At 36.7% G+C, this 24917-nt stretch overlaps 1 protein-coding gene across 3 annotated transcripts; it reads left to right on the forward strand.

Annotated features, from left to right (window-relative positions):
- The first annotated feature begins 448 nt into the window (after positions 1-448).
- On the forward strand, positions 449-21508 carry LOC311077346 (atrial natriuretic peptide receptor 1). Of its 3 annotated transcripts, none has more exons than XM_084105728.1 (27): positions 449-637; positions 847-1041; positions 1130-1251; positions 1593-1682; positions 1774-1919; positions 2805-2926; positions 3021-3167; positions 3277-3431; positions 3623-3758; positions 4046-4137; positions 4251-4380; positions 5471-5549; positions 5858-5957; positions 6177-6266; positions 6424-6501; positions 6589-6693; positions 6966-7037; positions 7126-7288; positions 8658-8810; positions 8939-9116; positions 10931-11074; positions 15235-15358; positions 15969-16037; positions 16110-16284; positions 17582-17680; positions 17859-17950; positions 18353-21508. In XM_084105728.1, exons 1-27 carry the CDS (start codon positions 631-633, stop codon positions 18398-18400), a joined length of 3111 nt encoding a protein of 1036 aa, XP_083961854.1. In that variant the 5' UTR covers positions 449-630; the 3' UTR covers positions 18401-21508. The 3 variants fall into 3 exon arrangements, 2 of the variants coding, with proteins under 2 accessions (XP_083961854.1, XP_083961855.1); XM_084105729.1 differs by having other exon boundaries at positions 6966-7031; XR_014604870.1 differs by lacking the exons at positions 17582-17680; positions 17859-17950; positions 18353-21508 and having other exon boundaries at positions 15235-15423; positions 16110-16188.
- Positions 21509-24917: the final 3409 nt, after the last annotated feature.

Below are 24917 nucleotides of genomic sequence, written 5' to 3' on the forward strand. Positions count from 1 at the left end.
GATAACGACGGAACTTGCGACCATATTGGCTAACGATGCTTTTGGGAAACGCACCCCTGGCTGATTCTTGATCTATAATTAATTAATGTCCAAAGTATACTTAATATTCTTCTTTCTATTTTTCTTTGAGACACAGGAAGTTGGCAATCATACCAGTATATTTTCATTTACAGTTCCTTACTTTCTTGCTATTAATAAATATGAGGAGAGCCATATGCTAACATTCACATTTTAAAAAAGAGCCCTTATAAACAAAAAACTACTCTATCACTCAAAGCATAGACAAACACATTTTTTTTGTCCAGACCTCATAGAGATGAGAATTCCCATAGACATCTGTTGACCAGTGTTTACTCATATGCTGTTTTTAAGCTATAAACAAACGTCAGAGGAGCACCACAGCTTGAGATACAGAGCAGTATTAATGTGAGACCCTTGATTTCCAGTCACTCTGGGGAGATCACTGTTGTGGATGGCTGGTTTCAGAGCTAAACCATATGGCCACAGTTTGCCACTGGATATTTTCCCATCCTCGATACAGGTAGTTTCTCATGCAAGATCCCTTTTTAAAAATTCGTTTGACTAATTTTGATCACCCTCTGTATTGAAGCTGGAATTATTCTTTTTGGAATGAGTGGTAAGTACAGTCATTTCAGGTATAATTAATTTTAACAAGCTCATTTAGTGTTCGTAGCATATGGGATTTTACCACTGACAATGCTAAAATTAGATAAGATGTTTTCAAATAATATACATAGTTTACTTACATACTTTGTGAAATATTTGTACAAATATATCTTTGTGCGTACTGTAAAATATGAATATGTTGCCTAATATGTCATCTAGAGTTAATGAAGCACTTGGAGAGAGTTCCTGGCTTACTGCTCTTTTTGATGGCTCTGGTTCCTCTCAGTTTGGGCACCAGATTCACCTTGCTGATCTCCATGCCCAACACCTCCATTCCTTTCAGCGTTGGTCGGATTGGGGCTGGAGCTCTTGTCGCTATCAGTTCTGTAAATAAAAGTCCGGACCTACTGCAAGGTCAGTGAGCTATTTGTACCAGGTATAAAAGGAAGATGAGGAATATTTCTCTATCATCTTTAATGTGATGTTGAATGATTTGTGTCAGGGCATTATCTGGATTACCATTATGTGGACGATGAATGCAATGATCTACGTGGCCCAGGGAAAGTCGTGGCGCTTTACCATAGACAGAAATACAGCGCTTTCATCGGACCGTCTTGCTCAAATGTACGTGGTTTCAATAGCATCATTTCCCAGACAGCTGAAGGTCAAAATTAATACAAAATTAAAATACAGCTAGTTCAAACGGAACATGTCAGAAATAACAATCACTCACTTATTATATCATTACTCAGACAATAGACTCTCAAATTAAGGTATTACAAGCTCACAGTTCCAATTAAAGCTTAAAATTGACTTTTAACGCATGAAGGGCTATCAAAAAGTAATTACAAAACTCGTTATAATCTTATTTGTCACAAGATATCATCATTAGAAGACAAATGATTATCTAATGTTCGTTGTGCAGGAAATGGAGTATTATCATTTGTTGCTAATTTTTATTCAAGGTCTGTGCAGTGACTGCTAAACTAGCAGCTTATTGGAACATTGCTGTCATCAGTCCCGTATGTGCAGAGCAACAGTTTCTAGATAAGAAGGTCGGTTATGTTTCCATTAACATGCTTGCATCTGAAAATGCACTTTGCCTTTTGGTTGTTAAATGTTTCTTTTGGCCCCTTTTGAATTTAGGCCTATCCGACTTTAACAAGAGTGTTTGGACCTTTCACTAAACTAGGGGCTTTCTTTGTGGGAATCTGTAAACATTTTGGCTGGCAGCGCATAGGCATCATCTATGACAGCAAACCTTCCTGGACTATTTCTGCCGAGGGGATCAAGTATGTAATATACCATGAAACTCAGAGGTGGAAAAATCTATGTATGTTTACATTTATTTTACATTGTATGTATATTTACAATTTTTATATGTACAATGTAAAAAACATAATTTTAACGGTAAAAAATATGGTCAAAACCTGTTAATTGGTTGCCTTACTCTATACTGTGTAAATCTGTCAAGTAATTTGAAAGTGAAATACTGTGAAAAAGAACATCATCTTACAATTTACAGTGAAAAATCATAAATTGACAGAATTTTCTTTGACAGCTCATAATGGTTTTTCTTGGAAATAGTTTCTTCTAAGGCTTCTTACGTTGTTAAATTAATGTTAATTACATTTTAGTTTATGAAATATAGGCCTACATATACTTTTTCACACTTTTTCCAGTGTGAATTTAATTTAAATCTGTAACATTTCAAATGTTTCTTACCATAGGCTATACACTCCGAGGCAAGAAAAAAGAAAAGAAAAAAGGCCCAAAATGGCTAAACATCGTGACTAAGCTTTTATTTGTCTTAAAAAGCTAAAAGCTTTTGCTTTTGCAGATTTGAACCCTACAGTGAATATTTGGTCTTAAATTAAACTCAGACGCACTGGAATACATTTTTCAACTACGCATGAACTGTTTGAAGCCATTAACATTGAGTGGAACAACACTGACTCTTCTAAAAAGCTGTCTGCAAGTTGGGAAAGGCTATTCTGTGCTAAGTGACTTTATCAGTATTTGTGCAATTCTAATTTCCTGACCAGTGATTTGCGATTAAAGTGGTTAAGAACATTAAAAGTTTTTATACATATTTCAAGAAGTCAAGACGTTCATTTCAGAAAAAATGGTTACCACTTTAATTTTAAATTTCATTTTTAACCCTCATTTTTTCAAAGGTATCAAGCAGAGCACAATAACATCACAGTGGCCAGGTATCAAGAGATTCATGGCTCTCTCTCCCAAGGGTCTTTATCCACCTGGTCCTGGATCTTAACTGAGATGGCTCAAGTCTCTCGCAGTAAGAAAAATTCTGTTCTCACAAAAAGTTTGTTATCACAAGACCTGTGAGGAACTAAACAATGAAACCATTGTTTGTGTTTTCGCCTGTGCAGTTATTGTGATATCAGCACATGGCAAGGTTGTCCGCAGCTTGCTTATTGAAGCTCACAAGAAAGGCCTGACTGACGGAGATTTTATCTTCTTTTGTTTCGAGCCGTACAAGCAAAAGGTCTTGTTTGGCAGTTTTGACTGGAAACAAGGTGTGTTGCGTAACCACAAAAGCAAGGACTTTGCTAACCTCATAAAATGAGGTATTACTGAATATGACGCCATTTTCTATTTATAGTGCATGGTTTTCTTCTTTCTCAGGTGATGAATATGACTCAGTGGCCAGGCAAGCTTATCAGGCTCTGTTTTTCCTGTCAGTGTATAAACCCAGTGATAAACGTTATCAGGCCTTCTCAGAGAATGTCACCAGAAGATCCAAAACAGACTTTGGCTATACATATGCTCCTACTGAAAAGGTTGGCTTTTACATTATAGACATAAGCAAAGGCAGAGTCTGATGTCAATGATGCTATAAGTGTTTTGGTGCAGATGGGGAAGCCTAATTCAGCGGCTTATGTGAAACCAGATGTCGATCATACATGTGATGTTTTTAAATATAAAACTTAAAGGTTATTTTATTATGAGTTTAATTGTTTTAATGTAACAGGTGTCAGTGCTAGCAGCCATAGCCCATGATACTGTCTGGCTGTATGCCCAGGCATTAAACGAAACTTTGGCAGAAAATGGAAACCCATATGATGGCTTGGCCATCACTAGACGAATGTGGAACAGGACCATAACAGGTTTGTAGAACTTAAACTATATCTATTGATTCCCAATAGGGTATAGTGAACACTGCAAATTTGTAATAATGAAATCTTTCCCAAACCTTAAGCTTGCATATGTGAGCAATGCTGATAACAATATGAGTTATAAAGTACATAGCCTATTTCTAGTTTGGGTTTGTTGACAGGGTATTGAGCATTCTCTTTTCTACATCAACAATTCATGTAATTTCCTATTGTAAATAAAATTGCCACCAAGTTGACAGGATTTCATTATGGTACATGCTTTGCGGCTTATTACACAGGTATCCAAGGCAATGTAACCATTGATGCAAATGGAGATCGTGAGTTAAACTACATGATGAAGCAGTTTCAAGATAGTGGTAACCAGAGTCAGGTGAGATACTGTCATGCTCACTACTTATATCGACCGTAAGCGAAACCAATGGAAGCCATGCTCTGCTATTCTGAATTACATTTGTCAAATGAGTCATTGGGTTCTCCACACAGGTCATTGCAAACTATTTTGGGACATATAAGGCAGTAAAAGGGGTTCACATCAGCTGGCCTGGAGGACGGACAACTCCTCCCAAAGACTCTCCAGATTGTGGCTTTCAAGGGGAACTCTGCATCAATCTAGGTATTGAGCAACCCAGGCTCATTGCAAAAAAAAAAAAAAAAAACTTTCTGTGTGTCAGAATCGTTATTGAAAGCCCTTACTACCACATATATCAAATCAAATCCTAAACCTTAACAATAGTGTTAAAGAAAGAAAACGTGACATAAAAATGCATTTGCTGAAGCAACCATGCCATTTTAGCTTGCTTCTACAAGTCTTTGAGCTCTTTTATCGTGTTCTGTGTTTCACAGGACGTCAAAATTTATTAGTTTACAAATCAAGCACTATGGTAAACGTGTTTTGAGGTCATTACATAGTATTGTTCAAGGAACCACATGAAAATAAGTCTTTATTAATCAATAATCTGCTGGAAACAGCAGTTAATAGTATGTATAGATACGTTTTTTGGAGTTTTGTAAAAATGTAGATAGAGACACATATATCCTAGGTTGGTTTTGGGACTTTCATAGCTTCAAGGTTGTTGAACTTTTTGAACCACTTTTCACTAATTTGTAAAGTGTATGTGTGGTAATAACTCAAAGCAACATGATATGAAGCTTGGAAGCGTGTTCATGCGATTATTGCTTATCAACTTCTTCAAGGGGCCAGTCAGAGGCCATAGTCTAGTAACTTTCTTTCCAGTAGGGGGCACCAAAAGCCCACCTTTGCTCCTCACATCAGAGGATTCACACCCCACCACCCAGCCATTATTTTCCCACCCCTTCATTTTCAGTTTTTGGCACTGCCCCATACACTCGCTTTGATTAAAAAAGGAGGAACAAATCTTGAATAATGTACCATTGCCTGCAAGACCCAAATGTCCAACTGAACGGCAATATAGATTTCTCAGCTATTCACTGACTGAATCTCCCCCAAGCTAACAGGTCGAAGCAATAAAGTCAGGACAGTCTTATGCAACCAGATATAATCCTTTTATCAGAATTCTGAAAAGGTGACTGTTTCATATTGCATTCCTACAGAATTACCCTTGGCGGCTTCAAGTCTTGCTGTATCATACTTCTATAAATGGACGTAGTTGGATGTTGACACCAAGTGAGCTTTAATCACACAGCAGACCTGCAGATTACAAATGTATGTGTTTTATTTTCAGAGAGAAAATTTTTGATTGCTTTGGGGATTATCGCTGGCTTGGTGGCTGCAGGAACGCTTGCAATCTGTGTTCAATACAGGTAATAGTCAAACTGTACATTTTTCACTGCTCTTAAACTTTAAGATTGCGCCTTCAGGACTGCTGAAACATTAATCGTCGAAATTAGATAATTTGAATAACTGAGATGTATATACTTGATTTTCCGTTCCAAGTGATGTTTTTTTGCCAAATACAACATTTTTGTTTATTTTGGATGTAAGATTTGCATGTTATACAATTATGTTGAAACTTTGTGTTGATTTGAAAGTTCATGAATTCCAGACTAAATTCAGCTAAAACGTTTGAGCTGATGTCCAAAAATGCAGGCCTATATATTTTTATTACCAGGAAGTACAAACTCCAGGAGGAAGCCTCCAAGATGTTGTGGAAAGTCAATGCTGATAATGTCATAATGATGAAGCATCACTCCTCAACCGTGCCAGCAAAGGTTTTGAAATTATTTAATGCGTCATATGTGGATTAAGTATATCTTCCGGCCCATAGTTTACTTTATTTTGTCATACAAGAATTGTGTGAACTCATATATAAGTGCATACAGTACATGCTTGTACATAAGTACTAATAGTAATTGTAAGGAAGGAATAATGAATAAATGAATGAATCTATTACTTTAATAATAGGCTCTCCCCTTTTTTGGCTCATGCAGTCCCACAGTTCCAAGCCCATTCAGGCTTCTTTGGAGTCTATCATAAGCAGAATGCAAGACAAGCCATCAGCACAAACTGCAGTGTACAAAGTGAAGTATTTGGGATCTCTTAGTGATTAAACATTTACGTCACTGTATTGTGACGTACAAGACAAATTATGCTACAGAACATTGGTTATGATTTAGTTGCCCTATAAATCTATTCATAGTTAATTTAATTTCATTATTTTTTTTATTTTTTCTTCAGGGAGCAATTTGTTCTGTTTCCTTTCTGAATTTAAGAAGCACTCATCTGAACAGCGTGCTGTTGGCAGAGCTCAAACTGGTGAAATCTGTTTAAAGCATTGACAAATATTGATTCTTAGTCTGTCACAACAAAACTATGACACCTCTATGGGTGTATGTGTTTCAGTGCAGAGATCTGACCCACTATAACCTTTGTAAATTTATTGGAGCGTCCCTGGAGACCAATCAACCCTTCGTCCTTACGGAGTACTGCCCTAAAGGAAGTCTGCAGGTGCTATTGCACAACACTAAGATAATTGTTTCTTTTCTGTTCAGGTTGGGAAATGGCAATGCCTTAGGATTTCCCTATGGTTTTTTAATAATGGCAGTTTTGGATTTATGAATAAAATAAGTGTATCTAACAGGATAATGGTTGTAGTCCTACAACCTTGCAACATACATGGCAACTTCAAAATTAATGTCAGAATGCCAATGTGAGGATGGTTTCTCATTATTTTACGAATGGCCATGGTAATGAAAGGTTTTTGTTCCCAAACTTTGCAGGACATTTTGAAGAATGAGTCGATCAAGCTGGACTGGACTTTTAAGTATTCCCTCATGCTAGACATTGTAAAGGTCACTGTGTCTGTGTCTTATAGTTTAAAATGATTTTGCTGACAGTAGAATATAAAACAGTGATGGATAAATTTGGACTCTCTTGTAGGGCATGGACTATTTGCACTGTAGTCCCCTGCACTGTCACGGTCACCTCTCATCATCCAGCTGTGTGGTGGACAGTCGCTTTGTCCTGAAGGTCACTGATTTTGGACTTAACACTCTGAGGTGCTCAGACTCAGAGCAGAGCCCTGGATCTGACCCCTGGACCGGTAAGCTGGAATTGTGGAACTTCCGAAAAATGCATTTCCACCAAGTTTTTTTTGGAAAAAGAGAGTGAAAAAGTAATAATTGGTTTAGAGTTCAATACATTAAACACATAATTGTTTTGCAGACATATATGCAAACAGAATTTTATAGTTTTAGGGCAGATTCCAAATGGGCTTTTTTTGGGGGGGCATTTCGGGAAGGGGACGCCAATTGTAGGGGCGTTCCAAGCGAAAGTGAAGACCTAGATAGAGGGTGTACGCGTGACATCACCATCGGCCGGTGTGACTGTGGTTACGCCACTAAGTGGCAAAAAGACTGAGTGGCAGCATTTGTTTTCAGCGTGAATGCCATGAAAAACACACAGAACACATCTAAAACGGGAAAGAGCTTTGCGATTGGCTGTACTACTAATTTTGACAAGAAATCAGAGGTATATTTTTACAATCTGCCGAAAGCTACAGAACAGAGAAGCAAATGGATCGGTGCAATTCATAGAAACAACTAGACTCCAGGCAGCGAAAGGTGTATTTGCACCTATACAAGTTTTAAGGCTGGACGATATGATGATATAACATTAATATGAGTGATCACATGGTTTTAGACCTACCTATATTGTATTTATATAAAGCGTTCACAGGCAAATTTGCTGTAGCCTATGTATTTCCCCAGCGTCAAAATAATCCTCCACAATAATCTTCCACAAGTCCGTTAGCGAAGGTCATATTCGATGGTCACATTAAGGAAGTAATGTTATCGATCATGGTCATGTGACCCAGGGTGATGAGTCCTCGCAAATCATTTTATAGCTGGATGGTGGGAGTGTTCGCATTAACTTATAAACAAGAATACTTCAAATTGTTTTTTTTTGTGTGTGATATTTTACACATTTATGTCATACATTTCAAATGTTGGGTTTCCATGTATTATGGGGACTTTCCATAGACATAATGATTTTTATACTGTACAAACTGTATATTACCATATACCCTAACCCTAACCATCAATGAAAACTTTCTGCACTTTTACATTTTCAAAAAACATCACTTAATGTGATTTATAAGCTGTTTTCATCATGGGGACCAAGGGCAAGGATTTCTGATATTGCCATCTTTGTGTGGACATTGTGTGCAACAATTACATTAAGAGCAATAATAAGAAATTACTGATTTAAGAACAGCTAATGGTAACATTACAGGTTGTTCGCTTCACCAAGTGTGTTCCAAACGGACACACTGTGACACACAAATCCCCTTACTTCAAAGGTTCTGCCCTTCGGAGTGAGTCGGGCAAAGGGATGCTCACTTGCCATTGGAATTCAACCTTAGTTACATTTTGTCAGTTCTGTAAATACATATGCGTTTGCATTTTAAGCTCTGCTATGGAGGGCACCAGAGCTGCTGAGGCAGTCCATGGCTGCTAATGGCACTCAAAAAGGGGACGTCTACAGTTTTGCCATTATCGCTCAAGAGGTGGTATATCGCAGAGGGCCTTTCTACATCCCCAACAGTCACTTCAGTGCTAAAGGTACGACAATACTCTCCACACCCTCTCTCCATAACCACTTTTCTGTTATTAAAGCCACTTTTCATAACATAAAGTAAAGCACTGCAGATGGGCACCTGTGAAGGACTCTCTCCCTGTCTGTTTTTCAGAGATTGTGGAAAGGGTCAGGACGGGGGGCTGTAGCCCGCTGAGGCCGCACATAGACCAAGCGGAGTGTGCAGAGGAACTGGAGGGTCTCTTGGTCAGCTGCTGGAGAGAGAAACCTGCCGAGAGACCAGACTTCTCATTTCTCAGGACTGCCATAAAAAAAAATTGTCTTAGTAATGGGTCAGTTATGACATAAAGCAATAATGTGTTGTTCATCATCTCTACTTTTCATTGTCTAGATTTCTTTCGTAGTCTGAAATAGTTAATTTACAAAATTATTGAAATAATAATTATTTGGTCACACTTTATCCTCCTAATTACTGCTTATTAATAAGGTAGTTAAGTTTAGGTATGGAGTAGGATTATGGTCATGCAGAAAAAGGCATTAATAAGTGCTTTTTAAGTACTTATACAGCCAATATCCTAATAATATGCATGCTAATAAGCAACTAGTTAATAGTGAGAATTGGAACACAACTAAACTGAAGTGTTAAGTTATTTTTTAACTTCTTCTTCTTTTTGGTGTTGCTGTTGTTGTTGTTGTTGTTGTTGTTAATATTACTATTAAAGAAATTAAAAATAAAGAAAATCTCACCAGGACTAAACTATTAATGAACTACTAAGCATAAAATACTTATTAGGAATGTCACCATGACAGTTAACTGAAATAAAATGTTTAAGTTGAAGTACTAAAATTACTTAAAATAATAAAAAAGATAAATAGAAATAATTAAAAGAAAATATAAAAATGACAAAAGCACAAAACAAAATCGCCAAAACTTTCAAAATATTAATAAATACTATAATAGTATATAAATATACTAAAATAACACAGAAGGGTATGTTATTTATTTTTATACCACAGTTGACTTCATTTATTTATCAGCTAATAAATAAGCTTTATAAACTGTATTTTAATTTGAAACCAAATACCGTACACTATGGCCTGGTTTCATAGACAGGGCTTAGATTAAGCCAGTATAGGCTTTAGTTAAGGACATTTAAGTAGCTTTTTTAAACGTGCCTAAGAAAAAAAAAAAGAAGAAAAAAACCATTAGGCTACTGATGTGCATCTTGAGACAAAACAATGGCACTGACATATTTTAAGATATGTCAGTGCAAGTTACTTTCAGTAAAGACAGCTCAAACATGCATTTTAGTCTGGGACTAGGCTTAAGCCTTGTCTGTAAAACCGGGCAAAAAAAAAAAAAAAAAAAAAAAAGTTAAAAAAAAATGAACTGAAAATGAATAAAACTTACAGTTAGTACTTGCATACCACAAACCAAAACAAAGAGAACCACAGACACTCTGACATTTATGTCTGACAGTTCCTATTCAATGTGAGCACTCTGCGCAGACTGCACTTTTATTAGAGTTTCTGTTTAAACAATCTTCCCCACTTGCAGAGTAAGATTCTCAAGTCTGATTAAAGGCACTTTAAACAAGCAGTGCTGAGACATCAGAAGTGCACAGCTATCTGTCCCTTCCAATCCAATTCTGTCTTGATACTGTAACAGTTGCACATTCTTCCTCTCTGTGGTTGTTTCAGCTTTATAAATGAGGGTAGTTGTGACTAATGAGCACTTTTGAGGTAATAAAGAAAAACAGAGCAGGGACACAGAGGATCATTAATTACATTTACAAATGACAGTGCTTAATCAGGTAGACAAACAAACAAGATATGAGTACTCTGGGGACCAGAGACACACAACCCAGCAAGCACACAGTCTCGTGAGAACAACACTGTCAAAGCGTATCACTCTAAACATTTATACTGGCCTTAGAGGAGCAAGGTTGAGAGAAAGAGAGAGAGAGAAAGACAGATTAAAGAGCAATTGTGTTACAGTATGTGTACTGTACGTTGATAATAATTATTTTGCAACAGAATGGCCCTTGAAGGCACAATAAAGAATTGCTACTGCTTCTTTAATGTGATAGTACTAAAGCTATAATAGTAATAATATTAAATGCTAATCGTTTGTGTGTGTTCACAGGGGGTCTGACAACATTCTGGATAACCTGCTGTCCCGTATGGAGCAGTATGCATGTAATCTTGAGGAGATAGTTAGTGAGCGTACCGCTGAACTTCAGGAAGAGAAGAAGCGGGCAGAGGGGCTTCTCACGCAGATGCTGCCACGGTAATGCTCCAGATTATAACCAAAAAGATGCATATAAATCCTTTTTCTTTTTACACTTCCTTGATTTACAATCTCATGCTGTGGTTAGGTATGGAGGCATGGAAATCATGAGGTTACCATTGCGCCAACTGATGTTTTACCTAATTTGTAAAAGAATATATGCATGTAAGCCATGAAGCACCAAGCTGATGGTTGGCCATTGGCCAATGACAGGCTGTCGTTGAGCATCTATTGTCCTATTTTTTTGTGGTATGTTCTACACTGTTGACACTAATTGAACCCCTATTGGCAGATTTCCATTGAGCATATTGAATAACTCTTGATTGTCTGCTCAGTTTAGTCAACCAGTGCACAAGATGAAAAATGGAAGTGAGAAGCATGCAAATGACAAAGTCAAGAGGGCATACACAGAACTCTAGTTTGCCTATTTAAAGGGGTCCTATTATGCCCTTTTACGAAGTTTTGATTTTGATTTTGTTTTTGGGATGTACTAAAATAATGTTTTCATGCTTGATTGTTAAAAAAACACATTATTTTTTACATATTTTACATTATTACAGCTCCTCTCTCCCCAGTCTGGTTGAACGCGTCGTTTTTGATGAAGCCCCTCCTTCCGAAATACGAAATGTGCTGTGATTGGTTTTACCTGGCAGTGTGTTGTGAATGGCAGCGCTTAACGTGTGTTCAGGAAATGTCCCACCCCTTCATAACCACAAGCTCTAATCAGATGAAAATATTAACGATGGTGTCAATTTCAAACCAATTCGAGCCCGATTCAGACCCTGACAATGTTAACGAACAACAGGATTGTGCTGAACAGATTTCAATGCTTGAAATCTGTTCAGCACGGATTTCAAGCATTGACTTTGCAAGCACGGATTTCACAGGACGTTTCAGAGTGATATTTTTTGTATTTTTCTTATAGATATGATTTTATCCACTTTTTAATCACATTTGTCGGAAAACTATGGTAATACAAACAGTAGTGATGTCCGGTTCGTGAACGAATCGTTCTTTTGAACCGGTTCTTTTTAGTGAACCGGTTGAACCAGTACACTAAATCGGACAGAATCGTTCAAAACAGTTTGCGTCTTGCGTCAGCGCTGATCAACAAGTTACTAAAGTTACTCACTTTTGGACATGCCTGACACAATCCCTCCGACTCAAAATAAACAATATCTCGGAGTATATACTCCAGTAACTCCAACAGTTCACTGAACTGAGACATGTTGTGCTGAGAGAAGAGATGAGTATGAGCAGCTGATACTGAGTATGCGCGCACTACTGAATGTACAGGTACAGCGGTTCTCGAATCACCAGTACAGAAGCGAGAACTGTTTCTTACGGACACGTTCGATATGGAGAACCGATGAGCTGGAGATACTGTGCATGCGTGATAGCACCATCTCTGAACCAAGCTTTCTTTCGGCCAACTTCATGCTGTGCTGATACATGAGCACGGGTGAACCGAGGACTTAAATGAGGGGCGAAATGTACGTGTTTTTTTTAATAACAAATAAAATAAAATTGATGAAGACCAGTTTATTCACTTTATATCTTTAAGACATGTGAAACATCCCCGTTTGCTCTTCGCCTATAGGGTTCATTTGCAAAACGTAAATGTAAGAAACTTATCCAAGATGATTATGACGATGATTACTATTATTTAACTTAAGTTATGATAACAAATGCCTTTACTTGAATGTATTTTTATCCGCCAGGATAATAGAATTGACGTCATTACGCAAGGACGTAAAAGAACTGGTGAACCGTTTTTTTTAACCGGATCATTGAAACAAACTTTCCGAAAGAACCGGTTCGCAGAAAAGAACCGGACTTCCCATCACTAACAAACAGTAATCGATCACAAAATCATGGATAATTGTCCTAAGGGGCGTTGAACAGTCTTACAAAAGCAAGAGCTTACAAAAGCTAAAGTAAACACTACATCAATACTGTAATGTTAGTTAGCAGGCTAGCGGAGGCAAAGCTTTGCCCTTCATTTACATCATAGACTACATAAAACTAATAACTGGAACTGTTAATAGAAAACAACAAACTACAAATAATAAGACATACTTACAAGTTGTGATCCATACCTTACAAGTTGTGATCCATAAACAACAGATTGTCCCAACAAAATGGAAGCGGCTACGTCTTTCAGAAGAAGCATTTGAGCTTATAGCCTGCATTGTACTCTCTTCTGGAAGTAAAATGTGGAGTGCACAGACAAATGTTGAGGTTATATTGTTCAAGAAGAGTGTTAAAAATGCATTTTAACCACACTAAGTTCGTCAGCCTTAGGACAAACATTTACCGGTGTGAAAAACACAGCGACAACTCTCTTCATCTTCTCTAGCGCCACTTAGCCAGGCCTCTCCAACTTTTTTTTGCCTATTCCGTGGGCGGGTATTATTTAAATGAGGAACATTATGACTTCATAAGATCCGGAAAAAGTGTGCTGTAGTCCAAACGAGCCGTTCGTTGTGGTTCTTGAAAAGTTGATTCTGTTAAAAAAATATCTCCCTTTGGAGTTTTACTCAAAAAGCAACTTTACACACTAACTAAAGTAGAAAAAGTTAAAAAGCATAATAGGACCCCTTTAAATAATGAATACAGACTACTGCCACCTGCTGGTATGAATAGTTATTTCCTCTCATACAGGCAGAGAAAGAATGCACTAGTTGGCAGTTGGCTTTAGTCTTTGCGTTGTGTTCAAGCGCAGATTTTTGTGACAAGAGGCATCACCACAGTCTGCTTTCATTGCCGCTAGTTTTTTGATGCCGCTTTGTTGTGTTTTTTCCTAAAATTTTCCTTAAAGGAAAATTGTCCTTAAAGGAAAACTTTAATGGTGTCATCATTTACTCACCCTCAAGTTGTTCCAAACCTGTATGAATTTCTTTCTTCTGCTGAACACAAAAGAAGATATTTTGAAGAATATGGGTAATCAAACAATTGGAAAAAATACTATTGAAGTCAGTGTGGTCCATCAACTGTTTGGTAACCAACATTCTTCAAAAATAATTTGTGTGTGTGTGTATGTGTGTGTTCAGCAGAAGAAAGTAATTCACAGGTTTGGAACAACTTGAGGGTGATTAAATGATGACAGAATTTTCATTTTTCGGTGAACTATCCCTTTAACACTGAATATTTAGAAATTATTTTGTACTGAATGCAATTTGCAATATTTCTGCGAAACTGGAGATATATGCTTGAGTTATAATGTACTTGTCTTTCATTTGATGAATTATTGCTGCAATGATCAATAAAAATGTACACAAACATATTTTTTTAAATAAAATTATGTATACTACCTCATATTAAGGCAAAATCTTTATTAACATCTCATTTACATACAGCGAAGTCATGTTCGCTCTGAAAAAAGGACACAATTACTTAACTATGGTGCTATGCTGTTTCAGCACATTTAAGGGGATAGTTGAAAAAAAAAAAAAAAAATCTGTTAATTACTCACCCTCATGTCGATCCATATCCATAAGACTTTTGTTCTTTTTCAAAACACAATTGAAAAATATTTTTAATAAAATCTGAGAGATTTCGGTCTCTCCATTGACAGTCCATTCACCCAAAACTTGTACAGTAAATGTAATCCATATGAAATATGGATTCATATAATCAATCCATCAAATAATCCGTATTTAATCCAAGTCTTCTGAAGATACACAATCTCTTTTTTGATATACAGATTTAATTTAGACTTTTATTCACATATAAACATTGATCAATGCACCATAGATTACATCAAATATGGTAAACAAAAGCACAACCATACTTTCTTGATGTATAAGATCCAGTAAGGTTTGAGATTGAGTTTCTGTTTACCATTTGGGTTTTGAAGATGAATGAAAAAATTGGAATGATATGAGGGTGAGTTAATAATGTCATTTTGGGTTTAACACCTGGTTAAACTGGATGCTTAGTGAATAAAGATGCATGCTTTTGTGTTGACATACTGCACGCAAAAGTGGCACAACTGTTCAGTGAATTCGTCCCCAACACTTCAGTAGTGTTACTAAAAACTTGCTTGCACCTGGCCTAACGACAAGCCTACGTGACCAGACCAGTGATCAACATCACCAAGGCCTCCACTTGAAACCTGCCTTTGAAAAGTGCCTGTCTTTTTTCCCTCATATTTTTAGATCTGTAGCTGCTCAGCTCTTAGCGGGAAAGACAGTGAGAGCAGAGACCTACGACTGCGTCACCATCTATTTCAGTGACATTGAAGGCTTCACAGCCATGTCAGCATCCCTCACGCCAATGCAGGTGATGAAAGACACCAAGACTCAAACAGCATCTCAGAGAGTTTCTGCCCAGTGCTTTCTGAGCAGGTTTGGCTGCATTTCAAAAAAAAATTCACAGAGGTTTTTAAAAAATGTAGGTCCCGTGTGGGGTCATTTGAACTCATTTCGATCCTATTTTGAAAAAAACATATGGCCAGAGCCATTTGGGCAGGCTTGAGGATCTTGAGTTGTCTAAGACTTTGAAATACCCTGGACTTGTTAAACAATGTGTGTGTGTGTGTCTGTGAGTGTTTGTGTAGGGGTCTGTGTTGTAAGATCAAATACCCACATAGTAAGCTCTGGAATGGGTCTCATATGTCCTATGAGAGCTCCTGACATTACTAGATCACATGGCTCAAGTGCCGAAAACTCCACTCTGTCACGAATATCAGGCTTCTGTTAGCATAGCTGTTGGCTCGCTAGCTCGTCTGAGTCTTAAAGTGGAAATAATACATTCACATGAGGCTATATGTGGACCATACTAAAGCCCACAGCTGAACCCCAACGGAAAACTATTGTCACCTTACTGAAACTTTGATCTTTGTATCCATAAGCTGACTTTAAACCGGCCGTACTTGTTTCCTTTCCTGTAGGTCGTGAACGTGCTGAATGATCTGTACACATACTTCGACAATATCATTGACAACCACAATGTTTATAAGGTACGTAATATGAATGCCTCACCGTTTCATTGTAGGTTATTGGTTGCTTCATGTTTCCTTTGCTGTATCCAGGTGGAAACCATTGGCGATGCCTACATGGTAGTGTCGGGCCTGCCTATAAGAAATGGAGATGAACATGCAAAAGAAATAGCCAGAATGTCGTTGGCTATAGGGCAGGGCATGAGGAGCTTCCACAGTCCACACGTACCAGAGCAGCAGCTGAGGGTCCGCATTGGAGTCCATTCAGGTAATAACTGGATGGTGACAGCTCTTTGGCTGCATGGGCTATTCTTGTATATTCGCTCGCCTGCAATGACCCTGATCAATCAGGAAAAAGAAATTTACTCAGGATCTGAGTGTACTTTGGTACTGGGTTGTAATTTATGTTACTGTATAAAACAAAAGAGTAAACCTTCATGAACACGTTTTTTGTGCTCTAAAATATGAACAAGGATCAGTGGTACTCAACCTTTGCAGTAGTTCAAGAGCTAGTTTGGTACATTTCTTTTGTCTACAAGAGCCACATTTTAAAAATTCCCTCATGCTCCACCACAGCTTGGTACATGGAAAAAAAAATAGCTACTCCAAAGTTGCCACTCAACTTCGAGTGTTCAGTAAGCCTCTCATATGTCCACTTGATTTCCCACCCTAAAATTTGTATTAATTAATACATTTTTTACCCTATTATTCAAAAATTTGGGTGTAGTAGGATTTTTTTTTTAATTAAATAAATTAATTGTATTCAACTGAGAAGCATTAAGCTGATCAAAAGTGGCAGTAAAGACTTTTACATTGTTACAATCAATCAATCAGTAGATAAGTAGCAGTTATTTTTAACTTTCTATTAATTAAAACAAAATCATGGTTTCCTAAAAAAATATTCATCAGCACAACTGTTTTTAATAATAATGAGAAAGGCTTCATCAGCAGCAAATCATCATTTTAAAGTTATTTCTAAAGGATCGTGTAACACTGAAGGTTGAAGTAATGATTCAGCTTTTCCATTACAGGAATAAATTACAATCTAAAATATATTATAGAAAAAGTTACAATATTTCACAATCTCAGTATAGTATAGGAAACAAATGTTGTGCATTGTTATCTACAGGTTTGAGAGACTAGACTACCTCTCATTACATATTTGATTATGACTTGTACGTTACAGTACGTTTCATTTCTTCTCTCTCTTGCCTTTTTCAGATGTGTTTTCAATAGAAAACCAATGACGCATTTGTATATTCATTCTGATTGGTTAATTTATGCATCAGAGTAGTGTTTACGCTGTCAGCCGCTCTGGCATTTATGCCGAGATTCCAACATGCCAACTTGTTTTATGACTCATATAAAAAAAATTCAAATAAATGACATCATTGTACATAATATTACATAACACCATCATTAAAGAGGTGATTTAAGCACGCAAACAGTACTACTGTGATAGAGAAATAGAAAGCACTTTAACTTTTATTTGAAATGTGTTTGTTAAAACTACTAGAGGTTGAGGAAAATGCAGAATCATAAAAAAATCATATTGCTTGTTACAGGGCCTTGTGTCGCAGGGGTTGTGGGTCTGAAAATGCCACGCTACTGTTTATTTGGAGACACTGTGAACACGGCCTCCAGGATGGAGACATATGGATTACGTAAGACCACTCATGAAGGATGTGCTGACAGTAGATTAGTAAAATGTCAGAGAAGAATTTCAAATGAAACCTATGTGATTGACACTGCATGATCTTGCCGCTGCCTGGACCTTAGCACATTTCTAATACACATAATAGTGTAGAGAGGTATCATAACGTTATACTTTTCCCTCTCCAGCACTGAAGATCCATGTGAGCAGTTCCACCAAGTCTCTCCTTGACACTTTCAGGACTTTCCGCTGTGAATTGCGAGGTGACATTCACATAAAGGTACTGCTGTCACTTTTGACATTCACCTCAGAAAACACCATCTCAGTTTCATTTCTCCTGTCTTACCACGTCACAACAATCCTATCTGCTCAACTGGTTCTTTTCACACTTATTTATTTTAGGATTGGTTCTTCAACATTGCTTGCGCTAACAGTGACAAATCCATTGTTACAAAGCCATAATGTAATAAAATGACATCATAACTACAATCAAGGATGTAAACATTGATATCTGAAAAGTTATGTATACACAGCAACACAATTTCAGAAAGAGTGGAGATATTTCTTCGGTAACGAGCCACAGCTGGCAAGGACCTATAAATAGATCTCAATAGTCTATTCTTGACAATACGTTTTCAAAGCTTCGGAACTGCTTTCACCTCCCTGTTCTCTTCCATTTCAGGGAAAGGGCTGGGTGAGGACATTCTGGCTTTTGGGAGAGGACCACTAAAACAGACGTCCCACTTAATTTTTGTTTTTGTCTTTAAATGCTGAAAAAAAAGTCTGTTCATTTTTATTAGAGCATACTACACTATATCTCTAATGTCACTTTGTTTCGCGTGTTTGCAGTGTTTTAATTCAATTAGCAAATTACTAGGTACAGTTTGAGGCCGGCAATATTGTTTAATGTTTAATATATATATATATATATATATATATCTTACGCTTTTTTATTGCATTTAGGCTGGATTTATTTGATCAAAAATACAGTAAAACAGTCATATTTTGAAATATTTTTGTGCCTTTTTTTCTATTTTAATTCTATTTACTCCAGACTTTTCACAAAATTGAAAACACTTGTGATCCTTTTCCCCCTGGATTCTTTAACCCTTAAACGCATACCTCAGGTCTTTAGTGACCCAGGACATCATTCACTACCCACGTCCTCCTTAATTTTTTAAAGTTAGACATCAACCTTTTATTATTCCTCAATCAATTCATTATAAACAATATAACAAGAAAACAATATATAAAAGAATGCCTGTTTTCCCATTCTTTTTTTTCCGCTAACGACACAAGGCGTGTAACAGTGTAAATATATTTTTTCAGCACAACAATAATTAAATCTTTGATGACTGATCAAGTGCAATTCTGACACACAATGATGAAGTGACGTTTCACTCATAGTTATCACAGGCAGGAAAAAAAAAGCTAAAACAAATCGTCAGCTCAGCGATTTACTGCAGATCAAATACTGAACGCAATCAAATATTAGTGTCACTGTCACTTGATGGTGGATCTGGTGAAGAAGCTGTCAGAGATCAACATTTTAATTTTGAAGATGTTGAAAATGATAGTTTTGAGAATATATTTGAGATCGTGAAAATGAGCCAGATGCTGAAAGAGCTCTGACGAGGACAGTGATGATGGTATTAAACATCTGCTCAAACTAAATCCTTCCAAGCTCTAAAAGGTAACAAAAAAAGCTTTATTTTATTTTTCTGTAATTGTTACTCTAACAGGCTATCAGGAGAGTTTTGTATTATTGCGACATGTGGAGATCCATCCCTGTTAGATCTATACGGGTTGCTAAAGACCTAAATATGTAATAATGATTGGCGAAACATTCATGCATTTAAGGGTTAATGAATAAAGTTCAAAATATTATTAATGTCTTTACTGTCACTTTTGATCAATTTAATGCATCCTTGCTGAATAAAATTATTAATAATAAAAAATAAAAAGTATTAAAGAAAAAAATCAGTTACACTTTATTTTTGTTACAGTGAAACTATCTAATTACTGAGTAATATTAATTAAAAACATGTTCTTCGATTAGGGTTAGGGTTAGCTCCATGTAATTATGCATAATTTACTGTTTACTAATTACACAATTTACCAACTTACTGTTATTTCTACAGTAAGAACATGTAACACATGTAACAAGGACACTGTAAAATAGTGTTACCAACAAATCTTACTGACCCCAACATTTTGAATGGCAGTTTATATAGCAATCATCTCCATGTTGTATTGCCACTGGATCTTTCACTGAAAGCCTTTAACTGTCATGCCATATTGACAGCAAACCTGTAAAAACTCAAGATTCAATCTTAACGGTCTACACATTACCATTGTTGAAAGGTACTGTCCACATCAGGATTACTCCTTTCTTGCTCTCTGGTAACATTTATCACACAGGCCACAGACACACTGTTCTCAAACAAGGCATTGATGTGTAGAATTGCTGTGTGTCTTGTTATGGGGGAAATAAAAAGGATATGATTTAGGTATTATCATTGTGTTGTCTGCTCTTTTAGAGTTCAAAGGAAACTTATCTGTCTTCACGCCAGAATTTGTTTCTGCAGATTATCTTTGATTCCAACACACACATCTCATTAGATGAAGGCTTTAAATCTTTAAACTGCATTTAGAAATTTTGTTCAAAGTTTTAAGATTTAAAGATATGTGATGTTGAAAGATAAATTCGGGATTGAAACTGATTGAAGTAAAACAGGAACAAGGGTTTTTATGATATTTCAGGCTTTGACAAAAGACTAAGATGTTGTAACTTTGCCAGCTTATTTTCTCCAACACACTCACATGGCAATTCGTAACTGTTATACATTTTGGCGAATTGGTGGGTAACTTGCTCTGCTGAGACGTGCGTGAATTACCCATAGCAGATATATACAGGTGGTGCTGGGGAAGGTGGATGGCTTCTGAAGCGCGCTGCACTGCTAGGCAAATGCTATAGTATTTGAAGGTTGAGCAGCGAGCTCATTGGCTACTGATATGGCAGGAACCAATCAGCTGCGCCCTATAGATAAGGATGTGATTATGAAAAGGTGAGTTTAAGGACCTATTACCCTGCACAATCTACAGTTTCATGACAGAACTCTGTATTTCAGTTCAGAAGAGATTCTGAGAGATTCAAAAGAGATTCCAAAATCAAGTATTTTGACTCTAATATCTCATGAATACTTAATTCAATTTAAATCCCTCATGAATACTTTATCTATATCACTTAAAACGGCAAAGACTGTTGGTGTTATTGTTAATGTAAAAAACAGATATACAGTAATTCAGAATACTAAATGCATTTTATGTAACACTTTCTTTGTCACTCCAAGATATTTGTAATTTACTAAAAGCATAATATTACAAACTGTTAAATAGGTTTTGAAATTCCAAAAATGAAAAAATACACTAGCTCTTTTCCTGATTAAATAGCTGTTTATGTTACAAATTTTAATAACTTTTCGTTTGACACATTACGCTGTTCCATTTATATTTTATAAAAAGTAATATATAGTATTATGGTATTGCCCCCACCCCCTTTATTTTTACCTTCCTACCATTTTTTTTCTGTATGGTGGGCCTTTAGCACAATTGTACTGTATAATGTTCATGTTAAACATAAAAGGCATAATGTACATGCACATGTTTTTCTTATGTTTTTTGTTTTTGTTTTTTTACTTATGCCATTCACTGACACACTGCATAGCTTTTGGACATTGGAATGATTTTAAAATACACAAATTCTGTTTGGAAAAGATTCCAAAATCTTGTATTTTCACTCTAATCATTCATGAATGCTTAATAAAAATTCAAATTCCTCATGAATACTTTATTTATATCACTTAAAGGTACAATGTGAGCTCCTGCAGAATTCAAAGATAATCATGTTTGTCTTGTAATTCATTTCTAGCTCAGGTTGCTGCCTGCTTCCTGCAATATAGTATAATATATCCCTTAAGTGTCAACGGCACTCATCCAAGACCACTTTAGCAATTTCCCTCTGGTTAAGATTCTTGTCACGGAAGCTGGATCAGTGTCCTCTGAGAGGTGCTTTCTTGCAATGAGCCACGACCCGTGATTTGTTTTACGAACTGAAAGTGCTGATGGGGTAACTTCCTCTTCACGATCACCCTGTTGTGTCGGTGGTCAGTGTTGTTATAAGAAACATACAGGTCATGTTTACAGTAGAAACCGTTCGTGCAGTATGCTTGCTTTGGACTTTTGCCTGGTTGGCACTGGTGTGCTGTGGACAGTCATTGGCTGGATGAGGAATAATAGGCGGGGTTAGTTCATATTGTATGAGACTGGCCTGTGCTTTCCTCGCTGACCTGTGACCGGCACCACTAAAGTCTCATCAATCACCGGGGACTGTCAATGTCTCCCTGCTGAGCACTCAACAATCATGAGTTTGTTTTCTTTTGTGATGACCCTGATAAGGTGCTGCTGTGAGTGGCTTTAAATACTTGATGCAGATCATTGTTCTTGCTAGATGCAACTGAACAGGAGAGTTTTAACCCAAACATCCTGGAGCAGATTGAAGGATATCCTGCTTTCTTCAGCCAGTAAAAGGCAAAGACTGTCAATGTTATTGTTATTGAAAAAAGAAAACAGATATGCATTTTCTTTGCGTTTAGTGTCTATCAAGCTTGCATTGTTGCTCCAACAAGATACATCTATAAAAGCAGAATAACACATATGTGACCCTGGACCACAAAACCAGTCACATGGGTCTTTTTTTTTTTTAAATTGAGATATATGCATCACCTGATAAGCTTTCCATTGATGTATTGTTAGTTAGGAAAGTATAATATTTGGCCAAGATACAACTATTTGAAGATCTGGAATCTGAGGGTGCAAAAATATCAAAACATTGAGAAAATCACCTTTAAAGTTGTTCATTTATGTTCACGATTGTGCTGCATTCACTCACAAAAATAAATGTTTTATATATTTACGGTAGGAAATTCACAAAATATCTTCATGAAACATGATCTTTACTTAATATCCAAATGAGTTTTGGCATTATCGCCACAAATATACCCATGTGATTTGTGACTGGTTTTGCAGGGTCATATATGGTAAAAAGAGGTTTTAAAAATGGCAAAAAATATTTTAATCAACCATTGATTAAAATATACCAATATTTAATATTTAATATAATATTTTATATATATTAAATATTAAATATATTATATTAAATATAAGACATATAAGACACTTAAGTATAAATATAAGACACTTAAGGGATATTTTTATATAAATATTTTATATTTAATCCACCAATATTTTAACCATTTCTTTTTACACAAATTAAGTTGTTCCATTAATACTTAATACAAATGTATATACTGTATAGTTTTGAACCATATTTAGTTTTCTTTTGTCATAGTGTACCCTATAATGTAATGTAATAGGGTACACTAATATTAATAATGTAATATTCTAATAATGCATTATAATACATTATACTTTAACCATGAAACTTTAGTCACATTATAGGTGGTGATACAATTATTTATCAAAATATAAAATGGAATACAATGTGTCTTTTAAAGGTGAACTAAGTAACTTTTTTTACCTTAACTGAACAGCTTCGGAGTCATTGGAATGGTTATATTACTTATTTTGGGTTGAATGGTGGTCGTTTCGCACCCCCCTGGTGCCCGTGAGCGGAGAATCCGCACTTGCAACTTTGAGCCGGCGGGCCGCCGGCCGCCGCGTCAGGAAGTATCGTGTGATATCAGGTCTCGCGATGTAAACAATTGCTTTAAGGCCAAAAGAAATCTGCTCAAATGCGTCATTATTGCGCTCCCTCACGCTGTTTGAACCCGAATGAAGAAGACGTTTTAAAGAATGTCCCATCCGCTTTGATGTCGTTGATCTACTAGCCTCTGGCGAGAATCGCCAACGAGTTTTTACAACAGTGTTGTCAAATATCTATTCCGAAGCTGTGGGGGGAGCTCTAGAGAGAAACCTGCGAGCAAAAAGCGAGAATACAGCGAAGAAATCCCAAAACTACTGAGCCCTGCTTTAAAGGCACAATATGTAACTTTTTTGCTTTAAAGGTGCCATAGAATGTGAAATTGAATTTATCTTGGCATAGTTAAATAACAAGAGTTCAGTACATGGACATGACATACAGTGAGTCTCAAACACCATAGTTTTCTCTTTCTTATTTAAATCTCGTTTATGAAAAACACCCCTGAAAAACGGGCGAATCTCCACATAACACCAACTGTGACGAAACCGATGGGATCATTAATATGTACGCCTCTAAAAATTTGCATATGCCAGCCCATGCTCAGTGCCAGGCGAAACTGCACAGCCGAATCATCAGAAGTTCTGCAGGTGAAGAAACAAGCAGGAGGAGGATCATAGGGAAAATGGCAGATCTATCTATAATCTATCTATCTATAATCGGATACCGCTACAGTTTAATTCGAAGTTGTTTAGTTGCTCTGCCCATTTCACCACGGACTGTTACAACAATATCAAGCAGCCAGGCTTCTCTCGGCGTCTCAAACGGACGAAGGGGGCAATTTCAACTAACGTTATATTCCCGCAAGCGGCAAGTAGGGATTTTATTAACGATAATTTACATTGTGTTATCTAGATCCAGCGCGATATTGTTTTTTCCTCGAGAGACATCATGGCTTGCAAACGAGCGAACGAAGCATGGCAGTTGCTCAGTGTTTGGTTGTACAAATGAACACAAAAATATTTTTTTGCTCCTTCATCCGAGCCTCTGGAGAACCAGTGGTTTATGTGGATTTCTGATGTGTAATTGTTCAAATTCAGACAGATAATCTTTCTTTCAAAGTCGTTCAACACTGTTTATGCATCAGTATATCGCGTTGCAGTGATAAGATCTTCATTCACGCGATCAACAGGCTGTCATCTGCTCAGTGCTCATCACTGAAACCTTTTATGTGATGGGAATAGATCTAAATACTTTAAAAAAAACTTCTCATGATTCGTTAATCCCGATAGCTGTAATAGTAAAAACATATAAAAGCTGTAATAGTAAAAGTTTTCCAGATAGCTCTACATGTAATGCCAGATATTTCATATGCAAGCATGTCAGCCAATCACAGCAGTGGGCAACAACACTGAAGTCTCACAGCAGACACGCCCCTTCAAACAGAGTGTTCAAATCAATGGATGAAATCAGGCTAGGAAATATGCCTTTTATTTCTAAATTATAACAAATTTTGATCTAAAAAACA

This window comes from Abramis brama (genome assembly GCF_963993115.1).
Source record: "Abramis brama genome assembly, chromosome: 2".
In the NCBI taxonomy this organism is placed as follows: Eukaryota; Metazoa; Chordata; class Actinopteri; order Cypriniformes; family Leuciscidae; genus Abramis; species Abramis brama.

Bases quoted from the DNA above. Each gene is read 5' to 3' on its own strand.
- LOC311077346 (XM_084105728.1), top strand. The intron at 6,267-6,423 runs GTGAAGTATTTG...TTTTTTCTTCAG, and splicing joins CACAAACTGCAGTGTACAAA to GGAGCAATTTGTTCTGTTTC. The intron at 17,951-18,352 runs GTACTGCTGTCA...CTTCCATTTCAG, and splicing joins GAGGTGACATTCACATAAAG to GGAAAGGGCTGGGTGAGGAC.